This window comes from Pyrus communis, chromosome 5 (assembly GCF_963583255.1).
Source record: "Pyrus communis chromosome 5, drPyrComm1.1, whole genome shotgun sequence".
In the NCBI taxonomy this organism is placed as follows: domain Eukaryota; kingdom Viridiplantae; phylum Streptophyta; class Magnoliopsida; order Rosales; family Rosaceae; genus Pyrus; species Pyrus communis.
Genome location: NC_084807.1, coordinates 8,286,245 through 8,304,852, shown reverse-complemented (window position 1 = coordinate 8,304,852; position 18,608 = coordinate 8,286,245). Strand labels below are relative to the sequence as shown.

The 18,608-nt window shown below is 36.6% G+C and overlaps 1 protein-coding gene across 2 annotated transcripts; it reads right to left on the bottom strand.

The window, feature by feature from the left end:
- Nucleotides 1–5,584: 5,584 nt before the first annotated feature.
- Nucleotides 5,585–11,825, bottom strand: LOC137733963 (leucine carboxyl methyltransferase 1 homolog). 2 transcript variants are annotated; one of them, XM_068473189.1, is made up of 12 exons: nt 11,680–11,825; nt 11,294–11,382; nt 11,030–11,172; nt 10,741–10,788; nt 10,411–10,492; nt 10,028–10,130; nt 9,718–9,886; nt 8,450–8,533; nt 7,912–7,976; nt 6,756–6,807; nt 6,315–6,353; nt 5,585–6,115 (listed from the first exon to the last, which is right to left on the bottom strand). In XM_068473189.1, exons 1-12 carry the CDS (start codon nt 11,742–11,744, stop codon nt 6,026–6,028), a joined length of 1,029 nt encoding a protein of 342 aa, XP_068329290.1. In that variant the 5' UTR covers nt 11,745–11,825; the 3' UTR covers nt 5,585–6,025. The 2 variants fall into 2 exon arrangements, with proteins under 2 accessions (XP_068329290.1, XP_068329291.1); XM_068473190.1 differs by lacking the exon at nt 8,450–8,533.
- Between the last annotated feature and the right edge of the window lie 6,783 nt (nt 11,826–18,608).

Genomic DNA, 18,608 nt, shown 5'->3' with positions numbered 1-18,608 from the left:
AGAGAGATTTCTTGCTGATAACTTTGTATATCTCATGGCTTCAGTCACTGGACCCAACCATCCATCAACACCACATGCAACTGCATGCACATATGCCTTCTTTTTCTTTGAGAACAATTTTTTAGGAGGAAAGTGTATTTGGAGTTAGACCTTTGCTGGTAAATTTTAAACTTAAAGGTGTGAAAGGTATTCATTTCTTCCTGGGTACCTCTCATTGTGAAAGGGGTTAATAGCAATTTTCTTTTCTTTAAAAAAAAAAAAGGGTAGTATCTACACTAAAGGAGTGGGAGAGTAGGCTACGTATTATAATATGCTAGTAATAATGTCGCTCAAACTCGCCTTTAACGATAATCGAACTTAAAACCTCTTAGTTGCCAATGTAAAAGAATACTACTAGACTATTGTACTAAGTGGTAAAAATAATTATTATTTGTATAACAAAAAAAAAACAATTATTATAATTTTTAAAAAACAAAAAAGAAGAAGAGAGAAGAAAAGATAAGCTCACAGAGGTTGAAAGGCTGAACCCAGTCACAGTGTCACTGGACACTCTCTCACTCTGCTGGGTTATTTTGGTGAATGAGAGTTATTTTTTTGGCCTGAAGTTCGAGTATCTGATTCTTCAAAAAATTTTACAGAGGTGTTTCTTTCAAGATATTCATCTTTATTTCATGTATTTTTATTTTTATTTTAAATCTAAACAGTTCAAATTATATTGTAATTTGGTCTGACACTAAATTTTCAGAAAAAAAAAGGAAGAAAAAAAAAAGGAGTTATATTTCGTAGAGTAAATTAATTGGTCAAATAGTCTGTTCGAAAAAAGCTTATTTCCCAAGTTCATATTTCTTTCTAATAGGGGAGGTGATCTTTCCACTCTCCTTTTTTCATACTTTTTTTAATGTGCATATCTGAAGATAAGGGGGAATTAGGCAGTGTCACGGAATGAGTCATTTATTAACTATGTATTAAATCAATTAAATATAATACATCATCATTATTTATATTAATAAACCGCAATGCTAGTTGGTCTTGTACACTATTTTACAAATTAAAAAAACTGGGAGCGAAAATTACTATGAAAAAAGTTGTCCCCCCATTACGATCCATATGTTAAGGACCTGCCAAGGTATTTAAAGAACTTAACCCAAAGCACCTTTACCCTTTTTATTTCCTCATATTCGAGATTTTGACCACGTTTGACAAGTAGGATTGGACAAGATTGAATAGGATTAGAGTTAGGGTTGACTTGGATTGAGATGATAACTCTAATTTCTAAACCCAATTAGTTCGGCGCAACTTATGGTTAAGAGGGTTGGAATAGATCGTTGTCGAATTCGCAAACTAGATCGTAAGCCCTAGCTAGCACCAAGAACGGGTCTAGGTTGGTGAGGTTTAGAGGCATTGAGGAATGGGATCCTCGGATCGTCTGAGACGTTAAGATTCTCGACTTGACTACAAGTGTCCTGATAGTCAACATGCTTAGGTTGTGTCATGAACGTTAGAAATTTGGGTCGAATCTGACCCACCAGCACGACCTAGGATGCCCTAGTCAGGGTTTGGGCATCGGGACTCACAAATCAAGTATATCCTACTCACCAAGAGTCCCCAACCCAATCCCCTGGCTTTAAGGTTCTCATGCTGGAGTCTTGGTCCTCATGCTGGAGTCTTGGTCGCAAGGTTTTGATCATCTAGTTGTTTTGGTAGAATTAGTTGTCCCATAAAAATACATATGGTTGGATTATAGTGAGATTCTTAACCAATCCGCCATGACCATTCAGTACCAATATAGGGTTTAGATTAAACTAACCCAATCCTGCTACTTATAGTGTGTTTATTTATTTATCTATTTTTTTAACAAATGATATTATCTACATTAAGGGGGTAAGAGAGTAGGTTAAGTCTTACAATGAATTCGCAATAATGTGGTTCAAATTTGTTTTTGGTGAGAATCGAACCTAAAACCTCTCGCTTACAAGTGAAGAGGAATATCACTAGATCGTAATACTAAGTGTTATTTTTGTTTGCTCTTTTCAATGTTAAAAAAATATCCTAATTTTAAACCGTCTTTCTCATTAATTATAAAAATACATACGGTTGGTTATTCATGTTCACTTTCCTCCTATGCATTAAAAAACACACAACATATAAGCTTGGAGACAGAGATGGTGTAAGCGTGTAGAGAATCCAATTCCAGAGTCATGCCTTTATATTATAAATAGCAAACAAGTACATTCCAGATCTTCTCATACATTTTTTAAAAAGAAAAATAATGAAAAGGATTTGAAAACTTTGAGTTTTAACGATAAGGACAAAATAAAGGGTAAAATGAATAGTACCAAGATTGATTTTTTAGTGTAAAAATGTGATTTTTCGTTAAAGTGAATAGTACCAGGAGCTTTTCGTTAAAGTTTCCTTTTTTAAAACAGTTGGTTGGTGGCTGAAAACCTAGAAAATCCCAACATGAATTTGGATCATTTCCGAATTCTCATTGTGAGAATTTTAAAGATAAATCATTGTAGCTGCTCATCACACATTTTGTAACTACAAATTATTATGCCATGTAAATAGAATGAAAAATTCAGATGATTTGTAGCCGCAAGAAATGTGATGAACGACTATGAAGACTTGATCCCTAAGATCCTCACAATCAAGGTCAGAGGGATCCCCAACACAATAAACAAAGGCCAGAGCAGGACTTTCAATTGAAAATTAAAAATAATAAATAAATAATTGGTCCCTTTGTTAGGTTAAAAGGACATAAAAAGGATTTTTCCCCAAATTTGGGTGTGACAATTCATAAAATATTCTAAGATGGGGGCTAAAAACTAGAATGGAAAATAGCAACTGTTGCTGTGTTGCTGAAGAAAGTGGATCCTCTCTGTAGTCCTGTGACATTTCCACATTGCACTGGATTATCAAAAGCATTTCAATTTGGCTTTTTTGGCAAAATGGTCTTTGAGTTTTACCTAACATCTAATTTTGGTCATTGAGATTGAAAATCAATAGAAATGGTGTCTTAGATTGTCCACCATCCATTTTTTTTATCATTCCATTAAAAAACTCCGTTAAGTGGTCCTTGAGCTTTTTAACGGAATTGTCAAAATGATGGATGATGGACAATATCAGGGACTAAAGTTATGTATTATGCAAATATCAGGAACCAAAGTTATGTGTTATGCAAATCTCAGGGATCATTTTGGCTAAAAATACGCTCAACTTAATAGAGTTTTTTAACGAAATGACCAAAATAATGGATGGTGGACAATCTCAGGAACCACTTCTATTGATTTTCAATATCAAAAACCAAAGTTATGTGTTATGCAAATCTTAGGAATCATTTTGACAAAAAAACCTTTCCATTTTTATTTCCAACTTTTTAAGGCAGTGGGACCAAAATCACAGTGAACCAAGGAAAATGGAGTTTGTTCTTTTGGATAGAAAGTATCATTTACAATTCTAAAACACTTATCTTTGTCGGGAAGTAATTTCTACACTTCTTTTCACCTTCTGATAGGCTGCTTTAATTCTAACATCTATTTATTTTTTTACACTGTTCAATTCAACGACAAAAGATAAAGAATGTGCAAAAATCATTACACTATTTTATTTTTCTTTGCAAAGATGAAACTAAAATAAGTATGATGAACACTTTTGTCATATTTTGTTCAACTATGATTCCATGTATTGACATGGTTGATTATCTAGGATATAAATCATCTTTTAAAGCAGGTGATCCTCTATCATAGTGGTGGAGAGGAGAGACGTTCTTGCATGACAGCAGGGATTCAAACCCCGCTAGTGGCAAACTAATTCTAACTTAACGACAATATCGCTCAACTCAAAAAAAAAAAAAAAAAAATGATCAACATAGGATTGGAATCCTATAGTTTAAGCTCTGTAGGGTGATTACACACCTTAAAACTATTACATCCCGGCCCGAGCCCCCACCACATCTCAGGCTCGACTCCACCGTAGCACAATATTGTCCGCTTTGGACCCCTACCACACCCTCACGGTTTTGTTTATGAGAACTCACACGAGAACTTCCTAGTGGGTCACCCATCCTCGGATTGTTCTCGCGCGAACTCGCTTAACTTCGGAGTTCCTACGGAGCCCGAAGCCAGTGAGCTCCCAAAAGGCCTCGTGCTAGGTAGAGATGAGAATATACATATAAGGCTTACAGGATCCACTCCCCTGGGCGATGTGGGATCTTACAATCCACCCCCTTAGGGGTCTGACGTCCTCGTAGGCACACTTCCGACCATGGATTGGCTTAGATACCAAATTGTCACATCCCCAACTCGGGTCCTCACCACATCCCGGGCTCGACTCCACCATAGCACGATATTGTCTGCTTTGGGCCCCTAGACCCTCTAGGTTTTGTTTCTGGGAACTCACACGAGAACTTCCCAATGGGTCACTCATCTTGGGATTGCTCTCACGTGAACTCGCTTAACTTCAGAGTTCCTACGGAACCCGAAGCCAGTGAGCTCCCAAAAAGCCTCGTGCTAGGTAGAGATGGTAATATACATATAAGGCTTATATGATCCACTCCCCTGGACGATGTGGGATCTTACAAAAACAATCAATCATGTCAATAACTAAGACCAAACGAAAGAAAAATGAGGAGAAATGATCCTATCAGTTATCATGTAAAAAACACCATTCTCCAAGTGAGCGCGCATAAATCAAGAAATGATCCAACATTCAAACACCAAACATCAATGCGACATATTGAGTGAGGAAAGAGATAAAGAGTAAGGGAGAAGACCGACGACATGTTTACTGACTAAGAAGAGTATGCAAAGTGTGTATCATTCTAATTCCTAACACATCCTGTGTTTTTCAAAACACCAGAAATAAAGAAAATAAGTGGATCTGACATTGAAATTAGGTATGCTATACCCAATTTCAACTATGTACCATTACTAAAGGAAAAATGTTTATCCCATACCTGAAAAACTACCTTGTATCATTACCATATTATTTACATACCCAAAGAAGTAAACACGCCCCTAAGTACCGGACAAGGGAGTTTCTCTCCTTCCATGTACCATAAACTAATCGCATTGGTTTAATCTACTTTTAAAACTATGGCCTGTTTGGCACATATGATTGAATTGAAATTGATACTAAACGAGCTCAAAATATCATTGCTTATAATATCTTACGTTTTACCTTTCTTCTTTATTTTTTTTATAAAAAGAAAATTACATAAAAGACCACACGAAAATGAGACATCGAATTTTCACTACCTTCCAAGCCAATGAACATATTGGTCATATCAGGATCAAGAAAACAAGAAAACAAGAAAATAAAAAGGACAAAAAGGAAGAGGACAAGCGAAAAAAATGAGAAATATGCAATAGGAAAAAAGAACCAACCAATCCAAATCCTTATGCTTTTCTCCCCCCTCACATGGGATGAGGATATGAGGATCCTCAGAATTTTTTTTTGTAAGAATTCTGAGAATCATTTCATCGTGTCTGTTCATTATATATTATACGGCTCATTTTCGTCAAGTAATGTTTGTGTCGATTTTAATTAAAAAAATTAAGAAGGTTTCTGTCCTCAAAATGACAAATAAACGAACATGATAAAATGATTTTCGGTATCTCACAAAGAGGATCCGGATAAGATCCTATTCCCCTCACATGGGCCTTTTGCCCCACCGGCCAATCAGATTACATACCTTTAGGTGTTACGGCGGACCCCACAAGTTTCTTTGCCAAACAGCTAGCACAAAGAGGAACAAAAAATTGACCAAAAAAAGAGGAACAGAAAAGGATCTATTTTCTTTGAGTCAAAACAATACACACGCGGCTGATCATCGTTTTGAACATTGTAGAGAGAGAGAGTAACTGATAGATGAGATTCGAGAGCCTTGAGAGACCCTTTGTTGGACCTTACAGACCTCCACCGGGGAGAAGGGCCGGCATGCGCAGTCGGATGTGATTGTCTGATGCATTGTTTAAGCAAACTTGGTAACAGCAACGGCATGGTGGTAAGGTCTAGTCTCGTGTTTTCATGGTGATGCTGATGAGGAGGGGTTCAGCACGTGTGGCTGCGGCTGCTGGCGACGGTGGTTAAGAAAACCGAAGTCACCAAACAGACCCTGAAAGATATGAGGAAAGAGAAGTGAAAACGTTATAATTTTTACCACATCTTAAGTTCTTGTTCACCATCAAGTAGGTTAAATAAGAATTTTGGTTGTCCATATTCCAAAAGATTATTCGAGTTATTTGGGTCGCTCTCGCATGACAATATATGACTACGAAAAAAATGTGCAGGATTTCAGTCGCACATGGACATACCAGTGCATCATTGATTGCATAAGCCACGCAGTAGTGCTCCTGAAAATCAGAAGATTGGGACAATACTAAGCGGATCATTAATGAAAATATCGATGAACATTTGACAAAAAATCCTTCACTGTCCCATGAATAGAGGAGAGAGACGGAGATGATCGCATATCATATCGGCATTTTCTAATAGGGCAGTACAGGTGAGACGATCCAGCCTACCAGAAAAAGGAACAGCGGGTGTTTCTGGCCCTACACAACTTAGGTCACTGGACTAACTGCGGTCCCATGAATCATGTGCCTGCACGTGGAAACTCACACGTGCGGAAGCAAGCACATACACAAATACAGGGAGGAGACCAACTTAAGTAACCTCTGTCAAATTACTTTTACCAAAAGAAAGTTCTAACAATTCTGTTTCCTTTTAACAAAATAAATGATGGGGTGACTTGCCTGCATCATATGCCATTCTTCAAATTCATCAAACAATTCCAATCGTTCAATCCTAATCAACAAGACATCACATATCCCAAGAATAATTCAGAAACAATAGCAAGTTAGCTGACAAAGAGCTGATAAAAAGAACACACGCATGGAGAGAGAAACAGAAACAAAAGCCAAAGCAGAGGCGCTTTATATCCTAGATACTACAAGCTTTAGAACCTTGAAAAGCAGTGGTGGTACCACAATGTCACTAGTAGTACAACCAGATAAATCAAGGGAACTTTAAAACAGATAATAGCAATAGAAATACCAAAACCAACAAGAACAAGAAAAAGCTTAAAATCGGGGAAAAGACTTCCAGAGAAAAGTCCAGTGGAATCTAATTTTCTGTAAAGTAAGATTCTGATAAGCCAGTTATTCGACCCTTTCCTAACCTTCATGATCCAAACCCAAATTTGAAGTTTTTATTCTTAGGAATACTCAAGTATAGAACTCAACTCTAGTAAGAATCAATAAGTCAGAAATCACAATACTTCCTCTCAATGGCAGAAGTGTGTATGCAATGAAAAAAATTAAACTAGGATATGGCTTTCTAAGCCGGTAAACAATCAATTAGTTAGAAAGTGAAACACAAATTTGAGTACTGAAACTTCATGGTTAGCTTGGACTATCTAAATTTGTTTCAAGCAGGTCCCTTAACCAGTTTTCTTGAAATTCAAGCAGGATAAAATGGCTATCAAACAATTCTGAAAGCCAGACAGTTTTACAGATTTGCAGAACTCAAAGACATTAATATAAGGGGAAGAATTTGATAAATACTAATCCAAGTTTTCTGGTAATAGTTATGTGATGGGAATGACAAAGAAAAGTGTCTTGGTAATTGGCAAGGTGAATATTGTCCTCTCATGTAGGAACTGGCTGTGTCACTGTATTTGATAGTTATTCTGATCTTTGGTTGTATTTTGGGTTCATTGCCTCTGTAGTATTTTATTAACCCTCAGTGGACGGCTAGTTCACTAGCTCTCTAATTGGTATTATTTTTCAATTACAGAATGATTCTTCTTCATATGCAACAAAAAGGAAACAAGAAAGATAAAAAGTAAAGCATCTCATTGCAAAGACAAGCAAACAACTAACAGTTTTCCAAGATACATATTAGACATACCTGCGTCTTTCTTGAGCTTCAACAAAATCACTGTATACTTTAAGCATGTCCCAGGCAACAGCCCTCTGAAACCTCACACATTAAAAAAAAAAAAATCACATTACTAAAATGTAAGATAGATATAGGATGAAGATTAATCAAGTGAAATAGAAACAACGATGGACAGGATGCAAATAAAAGCAACCTAAAACATAAACTTGAATTTGGAAGGTGACCAAGTTTTAATAATGAACATAAATTACTACGATGTTCAACTTCATTTTTTTTTTTTGTGCGCGTGAATAAAATCTTCAGAACCATAAAGTTGTCATGTTATTATTTGTTCAAATCTATTTCCTGCTTTCCAAGGATCTAATTCACACTAGATGACTGCTCAACAATAAATTAAAGGAGTCAATCACCGTTGTAAATTCTGTGGTGTGCCCATACCCAAGAGAATAAAGAATTTCTGGTGCATCATCATATAAATCTCAGGCAATAAATCCAAAATATGACAGCTTAATGCCAAAAGGCACTAAATATAATTTACAACATCTACCTGCCATCCTTGTTCAACAAAAAGGTTTTCCTTTGCCTGTAATGTTGGTGTATCATGTATGCCCAAGAGTGCACAGCCTCGACTCTGAAAATATAAACACAATAACAATACTATTTGCACATCAAATTTATTCCAGATAACATGAGATGGTGCTGAGCAACGTAGTTTAACCTAAAGGAATAGAGAGATAAAATAAGCATGAAAGAGAAATAGTGACAATTCCAGACCAAAAAGGTGTAGGCGTGTGTATCCTAGACAATCTTCAAAGTTGATAAATATGTGTTTGAAATTTGAATTGATTTATCTATTTTTTCTTTTCAAAACAAGAGATTTTATTCAAAATTCAGTCCCACTCTACGTGTGGTACACACAGGATAACCAAACCAACAAGCTAGTCTACCTCATCTAGACTGTAGACAAAACATAAAATCCTACAAGGAATACAAAGAAAACCACTTAAAAGGCACCGCAACTGAAAGAGAAGAAAGGAAATAGACGTCAGCTGTGAAACAAAACATAACCCCATATGTCCTATTATTCCTCTCCGGCCATAAACACAACAAGAGGCACAATGACATTGCCTCCCAAATAATAGTGTTGTTCAGGTGCCTAGTAAAACAGCTTCAACTCTTCTAATATTTACAGAGTAATAAAATACAAGACTCAGCAGACTCTTAAAGAACAGAAGCAGCATAAAAGTTGAGGAGGTAAGCACAGAATCATCATAGCCCATGCTGATTGTAGTTTACCACACTGCATCTTCCTTTGTTTAACAGGGCCTTTATAATTGACAGAACTTGGAACTTACAAAACATATTTCAGTTACATGAGCAACGGCCCAAAACATATTCCCAATCAATAACTGAACTTATCTATTCTGCCCCGTTCTCAGGCAAAGGCTGAGATAAAATTGTCATGCATATTAGAGAACCTGAGTTTTGAAACGTGGTTTTGGCACATTTAATGGCAATTTGATTAGGAGATCTCTCGTATGAGTACTCTTCCAACACCTGTGCTTCCGATAATTCTTTTAAATATTACAGTTTTTATCTATCACTAATTAATTAAAAAGTGAAAATAATAAAATGGTGAAGATCTATAAGGGATCAATTTTTTATTTTTTTTTATTAATTTTATTTATTTAGAAATAAACGACAAAGGCAATAAAGAAACACAAAGTGAAAAGCTGCATAGTCAGTTGAAGTTAAAAGAAAAGACTGAATTACTAAATAAATAAGGACAAACAACCGGAAGAAAGTAAAACAGACCTCCAAGTTTCTGATCATCTGCTGCCCAAAAGCATCATCTGGATGAATCTGCTCATATAAGAAAAATATCGCCGTTGAAAATGTTTTTGATGTCCATCTAACTATGGAACGACTTGAATCTGGATCCAAGTATATCAAAACGCATTCTGCAATTATAAAAGTTGGAAGGCTGATAATAATATTAGAATAAACCATTTAATCACTAACTCAAGAAAAACTTAAACCACAGGATGTCAATAATCCTGAAAGACTAAAGGGAAAGACTGATTGAAAGCATTAACAACAAATTGTAGTGACTGTAAGAACATACCTCGGATCCATACCAGCTAAAGTTATAACATCGGCTAATTTTGGTATGTCACGCAAATCAACAGGAAGTAGCTTGTAGTGGTCACTGAGCACTTCTCCACTCTCTGCAAAGTAGAAATGCTATAATTGTGTCCCGACAACAGTTTGAATATTTCAATTGTGTACATAAGAGAAACAAACGACATTCCTAAAGATATGAATCAAAGTTCCAATCACAAGATAAAGGGAAATCAGCCTCAAAAGTTTTCCAAGTGCATCAGAGAAGATTGCAACTTTCAAATCATATAGGCACATAAGATATCAAAGCACTCCAAAGACACATCTGGTCAATTAAACGGAAACCAGTCATAAATTTATAACATCAGCAACACAGGGAGTATCTACCTCGAGAGATTGATGCTGTCGCACTAATTTTGTCCCTCAAATGACTGCACGTTTCAATAAGCGTGGCCTTCTTACTAGTTACCTAGCAAACAAAAAACACAATTTGAAATTCTTGGTGTGATAAAGATGCAAGTAAAACAAAAAACTGAAGACAATATTTCTATACAGTAGACGAAGCAGACTATTAACTCTTGGCCTGACATGAAAAGGGGTTGGCTAGCTTGAGTTTGTCCACAAACTAAACACAAGACGGTTTGCATACTCAAAAGGAAAATCAGTGTCTAGCCAACAGAATCAATGCAATAGTAATGAATATTTCACAATTCATACCTCCTTAAAATCCAGCTCAACATACAAATATGGTGCTTTCCCCTCATCCTGTCAACCAAAAGACCACACAAAAATGTGAACAATCCCATAAATATGTACACTGCTATTTACTCATGAATGGAAACAAAGATTTCACAAAAAGAATCACACAACACAAAACTAATGTACGGAAAAAAAACACACTTTATTTATCCTGATTCCTGAAACTAACTTAAAAGGGTTCCATCCTATTTCACAACCAAAAAGCTAGACAGGACGATAGTAGTTGCGGCTCCTAAGAAAAAGGTACCTGCAGCTGAAAATATGTTGTATCAAAGCCAGCTCCAAGTGATAATATCTGCTTCTTCAAATGACCCTTTTCACCCGCATTTCCTTCGGTATCAAGAAACTGATTCAAAAGCTTCCGCAGAGCAGCCCAACGAGCAAAGTAACCTGGTTTAAAGCAAAAACAAGGAAGCAAACAAATCAAAAGTCATTAATGTGAAGCAGTACTTAACATCCTCATGAACTTTCAACTCTAATCTTTGATGGAGCAGCTAAATCTAAATCATACCGCGGTTAATAATCGGAGATCTTCTCACAGGTCTTCTCACAAACAAATGGACATAATCGTCTTTCATGTACCCTTTCTTCACGCACGACCTTTACGCAGCGATACAGTCAGTTCAAAATTAGCATTGTGCATTTCAACCTAGTACCGACAGTTTCACACTCATTCATAGTTCACGCAAAATTGAATTTTCCTCTCTATTTTCTCGGCAACCAAACAGAAATTAACGGAAAAAAGGCATATTTAGTACAACATGGCTAAAAATAATATCGTGCAGTACTATATACGCAAAATTTGACCGAAAGTATATGCGAAATTGCAAAATAAATTGAAAAATAGAACGGATTAATTCGAAAAAGGCAGAAAGTTGAAAGGTTAAGGGAGCGCACAGTTTGCTGGCCGAAGCGTCGTCGTTTGTTGCTTGAACTGCTTCTTTGTTGCTGCGCGAATCCATCGTTTCCAGATTTCAAGTTTTCTCCTTTCTTTTTCTGCGTTTATTTGTTTTACTGCGCTTTTCTTTGTTCTGAATATTTCCAGTACAACCTAATTTCCACACAAAAAAAAAACGCAAAAACACGCGGCGTGATATCAGTTGCTTGTGTATGGTAACATAGTGGACTTTCTCGCAGCCGATATTAAAACCTGGTTAGAACCCCTTGGGTCCCCATTTCGCGCCCTCCTCTGGTTTAACATCGCCGCCGCCCGCAACTTCCAGCCTCCCTCCTCTCTCCGCCGTCAGCCACCACAACCTCCAGGTTTAGTGTCTATTCCTCGGGCTCTCTGTCTCGGAAACCGGAAATAGCAGGAAACCATAATCAATTATCCAATTTTGCAGAAGCATTGGCGGGAGATGAACATAATGGCAGAGGAATGATAGTTACACATCAGGCACGGCAGATCTGTCGTGATATGGCGCTTGGCGGACGATATTTTTACATAGCCTCCGGACACATATCCTCACCTTGGGTGGAACATTTGCCCTCCAAATCTTAACCCAAAAACAGGATGCCAGGTTTGGCCCAAGGAAGAGGAAGCGCCAGCGTTCCTCTGCTGCACCCAGTCCCTTGCAATGTGATATGCACTCTTAACCGTAAACAAACCCCGCTTGTCGTAGTGCCAAATTAAATGGTCCCCAGGGCGAATCGGATTTACTTCCATTGCCTTGTGGTTGGATCGATCAGTTCATTGAAGGACTGTAGAGGGCAATCCCTTGGTTTGGGTGAGACGATCCGAAAAAATGAAGGCAAGGGGAGCCAAGGATCCTCCCCAATCCTCAAAGAGTCCCTGCCCCCCAACTTGCCACCGAGAGGCCAGAGAAATCACCTTCCGCGCTGCACAGATACTCTTCCAACAGTACACGCCTCCGCCTTAACAGGGGCAGCAAAAACAATGATTTTTTTTTTTTTTTTGGGTCATATGCGAGAAAATGATCATTGGGATAATGTTTGGCTTTAAAAGCCCTGGCAACCAGTGGATGCGGTTCCAACATCATTCTCCAACCTCGCTTGGCTAACAAACTGAGATTGGAGGCGTATGTGTTCCTAATGTCCAAGGCCCCTTCGATTTTCGGTGAACACGACTTGTCCCGAGAAAGTCAGTGTATTCTTCTCTCCCCTTCACAGCCATTCCACCAAAAGAAGGCAATTAACCGATTTAAATTGTCGCAAAAACATTTTGGCAAGAGGAAACAATTCATAGTGTACGTCGGAATGGCTGGAGCAACTTTCGTAACAAGGAGCTCTTTTCCAGCGGCAATCAGAATCTTCCTCTTGCGACTTTAAAGTCTCTTCCAAAGGCGTTCCTTAATATGTTTCGACCTACTAGTGTCGGCATATACCCAAATACGTTTCATGGCGATCCATCATCTGGACTCCCGACAAACTGGCAAGTTTTAGTTGCTCCGGTCGGTTACTGTTGCGACTAAAGCAAACTTCGCTTTTAAGAATGTTGACTTGTTGCTCCGAGGCACACTCATAAGAATGGAGGACCTCAGAAATCTGAGAGCATTCCGCCTCATTTGCCCCACTAAAAAGTAGGCTATCGTCTGCGACTAGGACGTGATTCACACTCGGAGCCCCACAGTATATGGAGACCCCTGTAATTTTCCTTCCTCCTCCCGTTTAGTAATAAGGGGGATCTCCTTACCACAGACCCTGCAACGGCTGGACGTAGCCTCTTGGACGGGCGTTGATGATGAAAGAAAATGAATTGAAGACATAAATGACATAAGTATTAAGGGTACAAGTGTAATACGGTTAGAAATACAGTTAGTAATATAGTTTCTAAGGTTGTTAGTATTTGGTTAAAGTAGTTAGGATTTTTCTTATACAAACAGTGTGTGTAATCTTCATTTTGTTAATCAATACAAATTCTATTTCTCTCTCTAATATCTCTGTGTTCATCCTTCTGTTCATCCTTTCTTCTTGATTTTCCTTTCAATTTCCAAACATTGCAATGTAGTTAACATGGTGGCTACATGGTATCAGAGCCACCAGGCTCACGTCATGGATTTTGGTGGTTCCATTTCCCATTATTTTTCATCTGTTTCTAGCTTAGCTTCTTTTTCATTAGATGTTTAGTTAAGTTTTTGGGTGCTTTCACGATCGTTCTTTTACTTCTAGGTTATTTTTCTGTAATGTGATCAGAGATTTCTCCACTGATCTAGATGAATCCTCTTTCTTTCCGAAGTCGGATCATAGATCACAGACAAAGAGGCCATTCGCGCTGCTGGCTTTTGGTGTTTGCTGGCCACCATCACGATGCAAACCAGATTGGGCTGTTGATTAAATTGCTATAAGATACACCTATCAACATAGACTAATTGAAGTATGATGGTGGGATATTCGCCCTTAATATGGTGTTGGCTTCGGCATTCGTATGTCAGGATTAATTTCTTGATGTGTTCATCTTTCTAGTGCGGAATTCAAGCAACATAATTCATTCCTTTTGTGAGGCATCTTTGATATAGTTCTGGTTTGCTTCCTCGACCTTATTTTTTGGATCAAGATTGAAGTTCTTATCAGGTTCATGATTTTTGGTTTTCACAGTGCACATAATCTGTTTGATTAAATGTTTCAATAAGAAAATGTTCACTATTTTGTTCATCTTTCTTGTGAATCTCTTCTGGGATATTAGTGTAATATTTGGGATATTTGGATTCAAGAATATTGATCGTCATGGTCAGTTTGAGTTTTCATTGGGTATTCAACAAGGTGAATTGTAGTGAAAAGTGAATGAAAGGTGAGATCTTAAAGATGGGTTTTGATTCTTGTCTCTTTGCTTCACTGATGGGTTTGATTTTTCTGCGAATCTTGATATGTTTGGAGAAATGGGTGTGAATTCTTGAGTTCTGGCATATACAAGTTTATGGTTATTCAGATTATGGTTTATGTCAAACTGAAAAGTGTGATGTTTAAGAAGATTCTTCAGAAGCTTATTGAGGAGTTTGTACAGGATGTTTCCTTATCACAGCCTATAATTTCAGAGTCTAACCAGCTCAGTTGTTAGCATGTATTTACTGTAAGTCCGGTTATATGTGTCTAAAAAGATGAAGTTTGAAGAAGTTATTAATAGTAAATCCCACGAAGGGTAATTCCATGTTATGAATAGGTAGTGTTGTGAATTGGTAAAATCCACAAAGGGCGATCTCGTGGACATTAGTGTAGTGTAGTGTAGTATTGGTAGAAAGCCATTAGAAATGGGCATGAAGCCATTGGTACTTGAAGATTGTTGGCACGAAGCCATTAGAAGTTGAAATTTGTTGGCACAAAGTCGTTAGTCATTAGTTTTGATTGTGGGCACGAAGCCAATGTTAAATGAAGTTGTTGATGGTAAATCCCACGAAGGGTAATCCCGTAAGAAATTGTTATAACCAGCATAAGGGTGTGTTACAACTTTATAAGAGGTTGTTCTTTGTGAAGTTTCTGTCAAATGCAGAGGAATATTAGACTTTTGGATGCGTGCAACATAAATCTTTTCTAAGATCTTGGTCTATACGTTGCAGTGAGGTGGTGAATATATTTGGAGGAAAATGGGTATCATATTTGGTCTGGACAATCACTTTCACAGGTGGGAATTTGGAGGGAGTTTTTTTTGTAAAGGTGGAACAACACGTTCTTTGGGAGCTTCCTCACTCATAGTAGAGTTTGATCTTAAAAAAAAAAAAAAAAGTTATGCTTTAAACTGGTTCTCTGCAGCTTAATCTTTCATTTAGTTCTTCAAGAAGCTCAAGAAACATAATAGGGAGTAGGCAGAGAGATGGCTTCCTCACACTGCTTTGCACTCTCATGTTCCTATTGCTCCTTGTTGGGTGTTCCGAAAGGCCAATCCATCCGCTTCCTAGTAAAGCGGCCGATCCCACCAATAGACAGCCTCTATAAACTTCTCCATATAACATTGCTCATCAAGGTTCAAATGGAGAGATTTTTGAAGAAACTGTTGTTGCATACATGAGAGCTATTGAAAAGGGTGCAGACTTCATTGAAACGGATATCCTATCTTTGAAAGATGGTGTTCTTATATGCTTTCATGATGTGACCCTTGATGATACAACGGATGTTGCCGAACACAAGGAATTTGCATAATCAAGTTGGAAGGTGTTTACAACAGTAAGATCACTTGCTCTATAACTCAGATGATAATGGTTTTGATATGGAACAAGGTGATACACATGAAGATATTATGACATGGAATGAATCTGAGGTGGATGAAGAGGAATTGCAAGATTGTAGATGGTTCAACTCTGTATTCTGTTTTTTGGTTTCATAGCAGTGATTGCAACTTTGTTCTTCCAATCTCAAACTGGGTTTCCCCAGTTGAGATTGAGGGGGAGTATTAAGGGTACAATTGTAATATAGTTAGAAATACAGTTAGTAATATAGTTTCTAAGGTTGTTAGTATCTAGTTAAAGTAGTTAGGATTTATCTTATAAAAACAGTGTATATAATCTTCATTTGGTCAGTCAATACAAATCTTATTTCTCTCTCTAAACTTTCTCTCTCTAATATCTTTGTGTTCATCCTTTCTTCTTGATTTTCCTTTCAATTTCCAAACATTGCAATGTAGTTAACAATAAGCAGTTTAATCCATTTTGAAGAGAAGCCCATTATAGTAAGGATATGATCATAAGCTTTCCAAATATCCAATTTTAGAGAAAAGAAACCCTTCTTCCTCTGATGACACTTCGATAGGAAATTAGAGATCTCAGCAGCAAGTAATGAGTTATCCGAGAAAAGCCTGCCCGACACAAAAGATAAGAGATTAAGTGTGAGAGAAAAGATAAAGAGACAGAGTGAGTTTTAAATTTAAAAATTCTAAAAACACACTTTTGATATTTTTAAGAAATAGGTTAATTCTTTAATTAGTTTTGAGTCCAATTTTTAAAAAGAGTCATACAAAACAAGTTTTCAAGACTTAAAACTTGAAAAGTGTTTTTGAATTTAAAAAGTTGAATTTAAGTAGAATACCAACACAAACCCTATATTTGTAGAAAATTTAGGACATGTTTAGTATTCTACTAGAGTCCCAACTTTTTTTCAACTCAAAACTATTTTTGAGTCTCAAGTTTATAATTCTTGTTTGGTAAGGCTATTTTGAAAAACTGGACTCAAAACTAACTTAAAAATATAATTTTTTTTTCATCGAAACTTAAGAATATAGTTTACTTCGTGAAAATATAGAAGACTGTTTTTAAAAATTTTAAAACTAAAAGCCCACTCTTATCCCCTCTTTCTATCATGAGATTCTCATTTCTTCATCCTCTCTCTCCTCATTCTTATCTCTTTCTCTCTCCCCCTCTCTTCCAATTGCTTCTCTATCTCCTTTACATCTTATGATCTCGATCTCCCTCCTTCGGCACCAGCAGGGGTTGCTGGCAAAGCTTTGTTTTTTAGTTTTTTAAATTGTTAAGATTTACAATTTTGTGTCATACCAAACAAGTCTTTGAGTTTTATAAAAAAAAAAAACTCATCTTAAGATATGGTCTTAAAATATTTTTAAAAAGGATGAAATTTTTTTAGTAGGATACCAAAGGGGCCATTAGGTTTTAATCAAAAATCAGTTTTTTTCTCCAATGATTTTGTCTTAAATTTTAGCCTGAGAGATTAAAGAATGAATTTAACCTAATTTTTTTATTCGGTAACTATAATAATAAAATTTATGTAGATTATCCTAATTTATTTTTATGAATATTTTAACCTAAAAATGTTAAAATTCCGATAAATAATAAAAAATCATTAAATATGCTTCAATCTTCATCATTTCACCAATTAGTACCTCTAATATGATATTTTTCCATCTTAAAAAATTTAGAAATGAGAAGAAATAGGTTTGGAAGTGGGTAGAAATAAAGAATGGAAGAATTATATGAGGGCAACGAATTTTGTGCGGATGTTTGAACAAATACATATGTATTTATAGAGTTTTAGAGTGAATTTTGATCTAAGTACTTTTTTTTTATTATTTTAGCCGTTGAATTTAATTTTGGGCCGTTTGACTTTTTTAACTGTTAGAGTTGATCATATTCGATCCTAGTCGTTGAATTTAATGAATTTATAAATTAAATTCTAAAAAAAAATGAATTTGAATTTGGACCATTGGATCATACAACGACCCATTAATTCCAGCCGTTGGATCACCAAAAAGAGTGGTTGGACTCATGCAAAGTGACTGACATGTGTCAGCCCACTAGGTCCCATTGTTGACTGCCTTGTCGCCTGTGTTGCATGCAAGGAAGTGTCGCGCGTCGCTAGGCCAAGATTGGCCTTCTTTTTGGCGCGTCCACTCGCAATAATGGGCTAGAAAAATAGATTTAGATTGTTTTTAGGCTAAATTTATCTAAATTTTAGGTTTTATAGAAATATTTATTTTAGGCCCATTGAAAATGATTTGAATTGGTTTAGAATCTAAATTTTAGGTTCTAACGCAACAATTAAAGTTGATCCAAGAATAACAATGTCACACACATTAGGGGTGGGCACTTGAAACCGAAAACCGAAACTAAAACACGAACAAAATTGAACCGCACCCAACATGTTGGTTTTGCGGTTTCAAAATGGTTTCGGTTTGAAACAGAAATGAATAGGAAAAAAACGATTTGGTTGTGGTTCCAGCCCTCCGAAACCGAACCGAAACCGCATAACTTTATTAAATGTTAAATTCTAATTGGTTATTTCATTGAGTCCATACATTTAGTATGGACTTAACCACATCATAACATGGCCACATAATCTTTTTCTTTTCTTTCTTCTAGTCGGAGTCTGTACTCTTTCTTTCTTTACTCATTTGCTACTCAACTTCATTCTTCATCTAACTCTCTGTC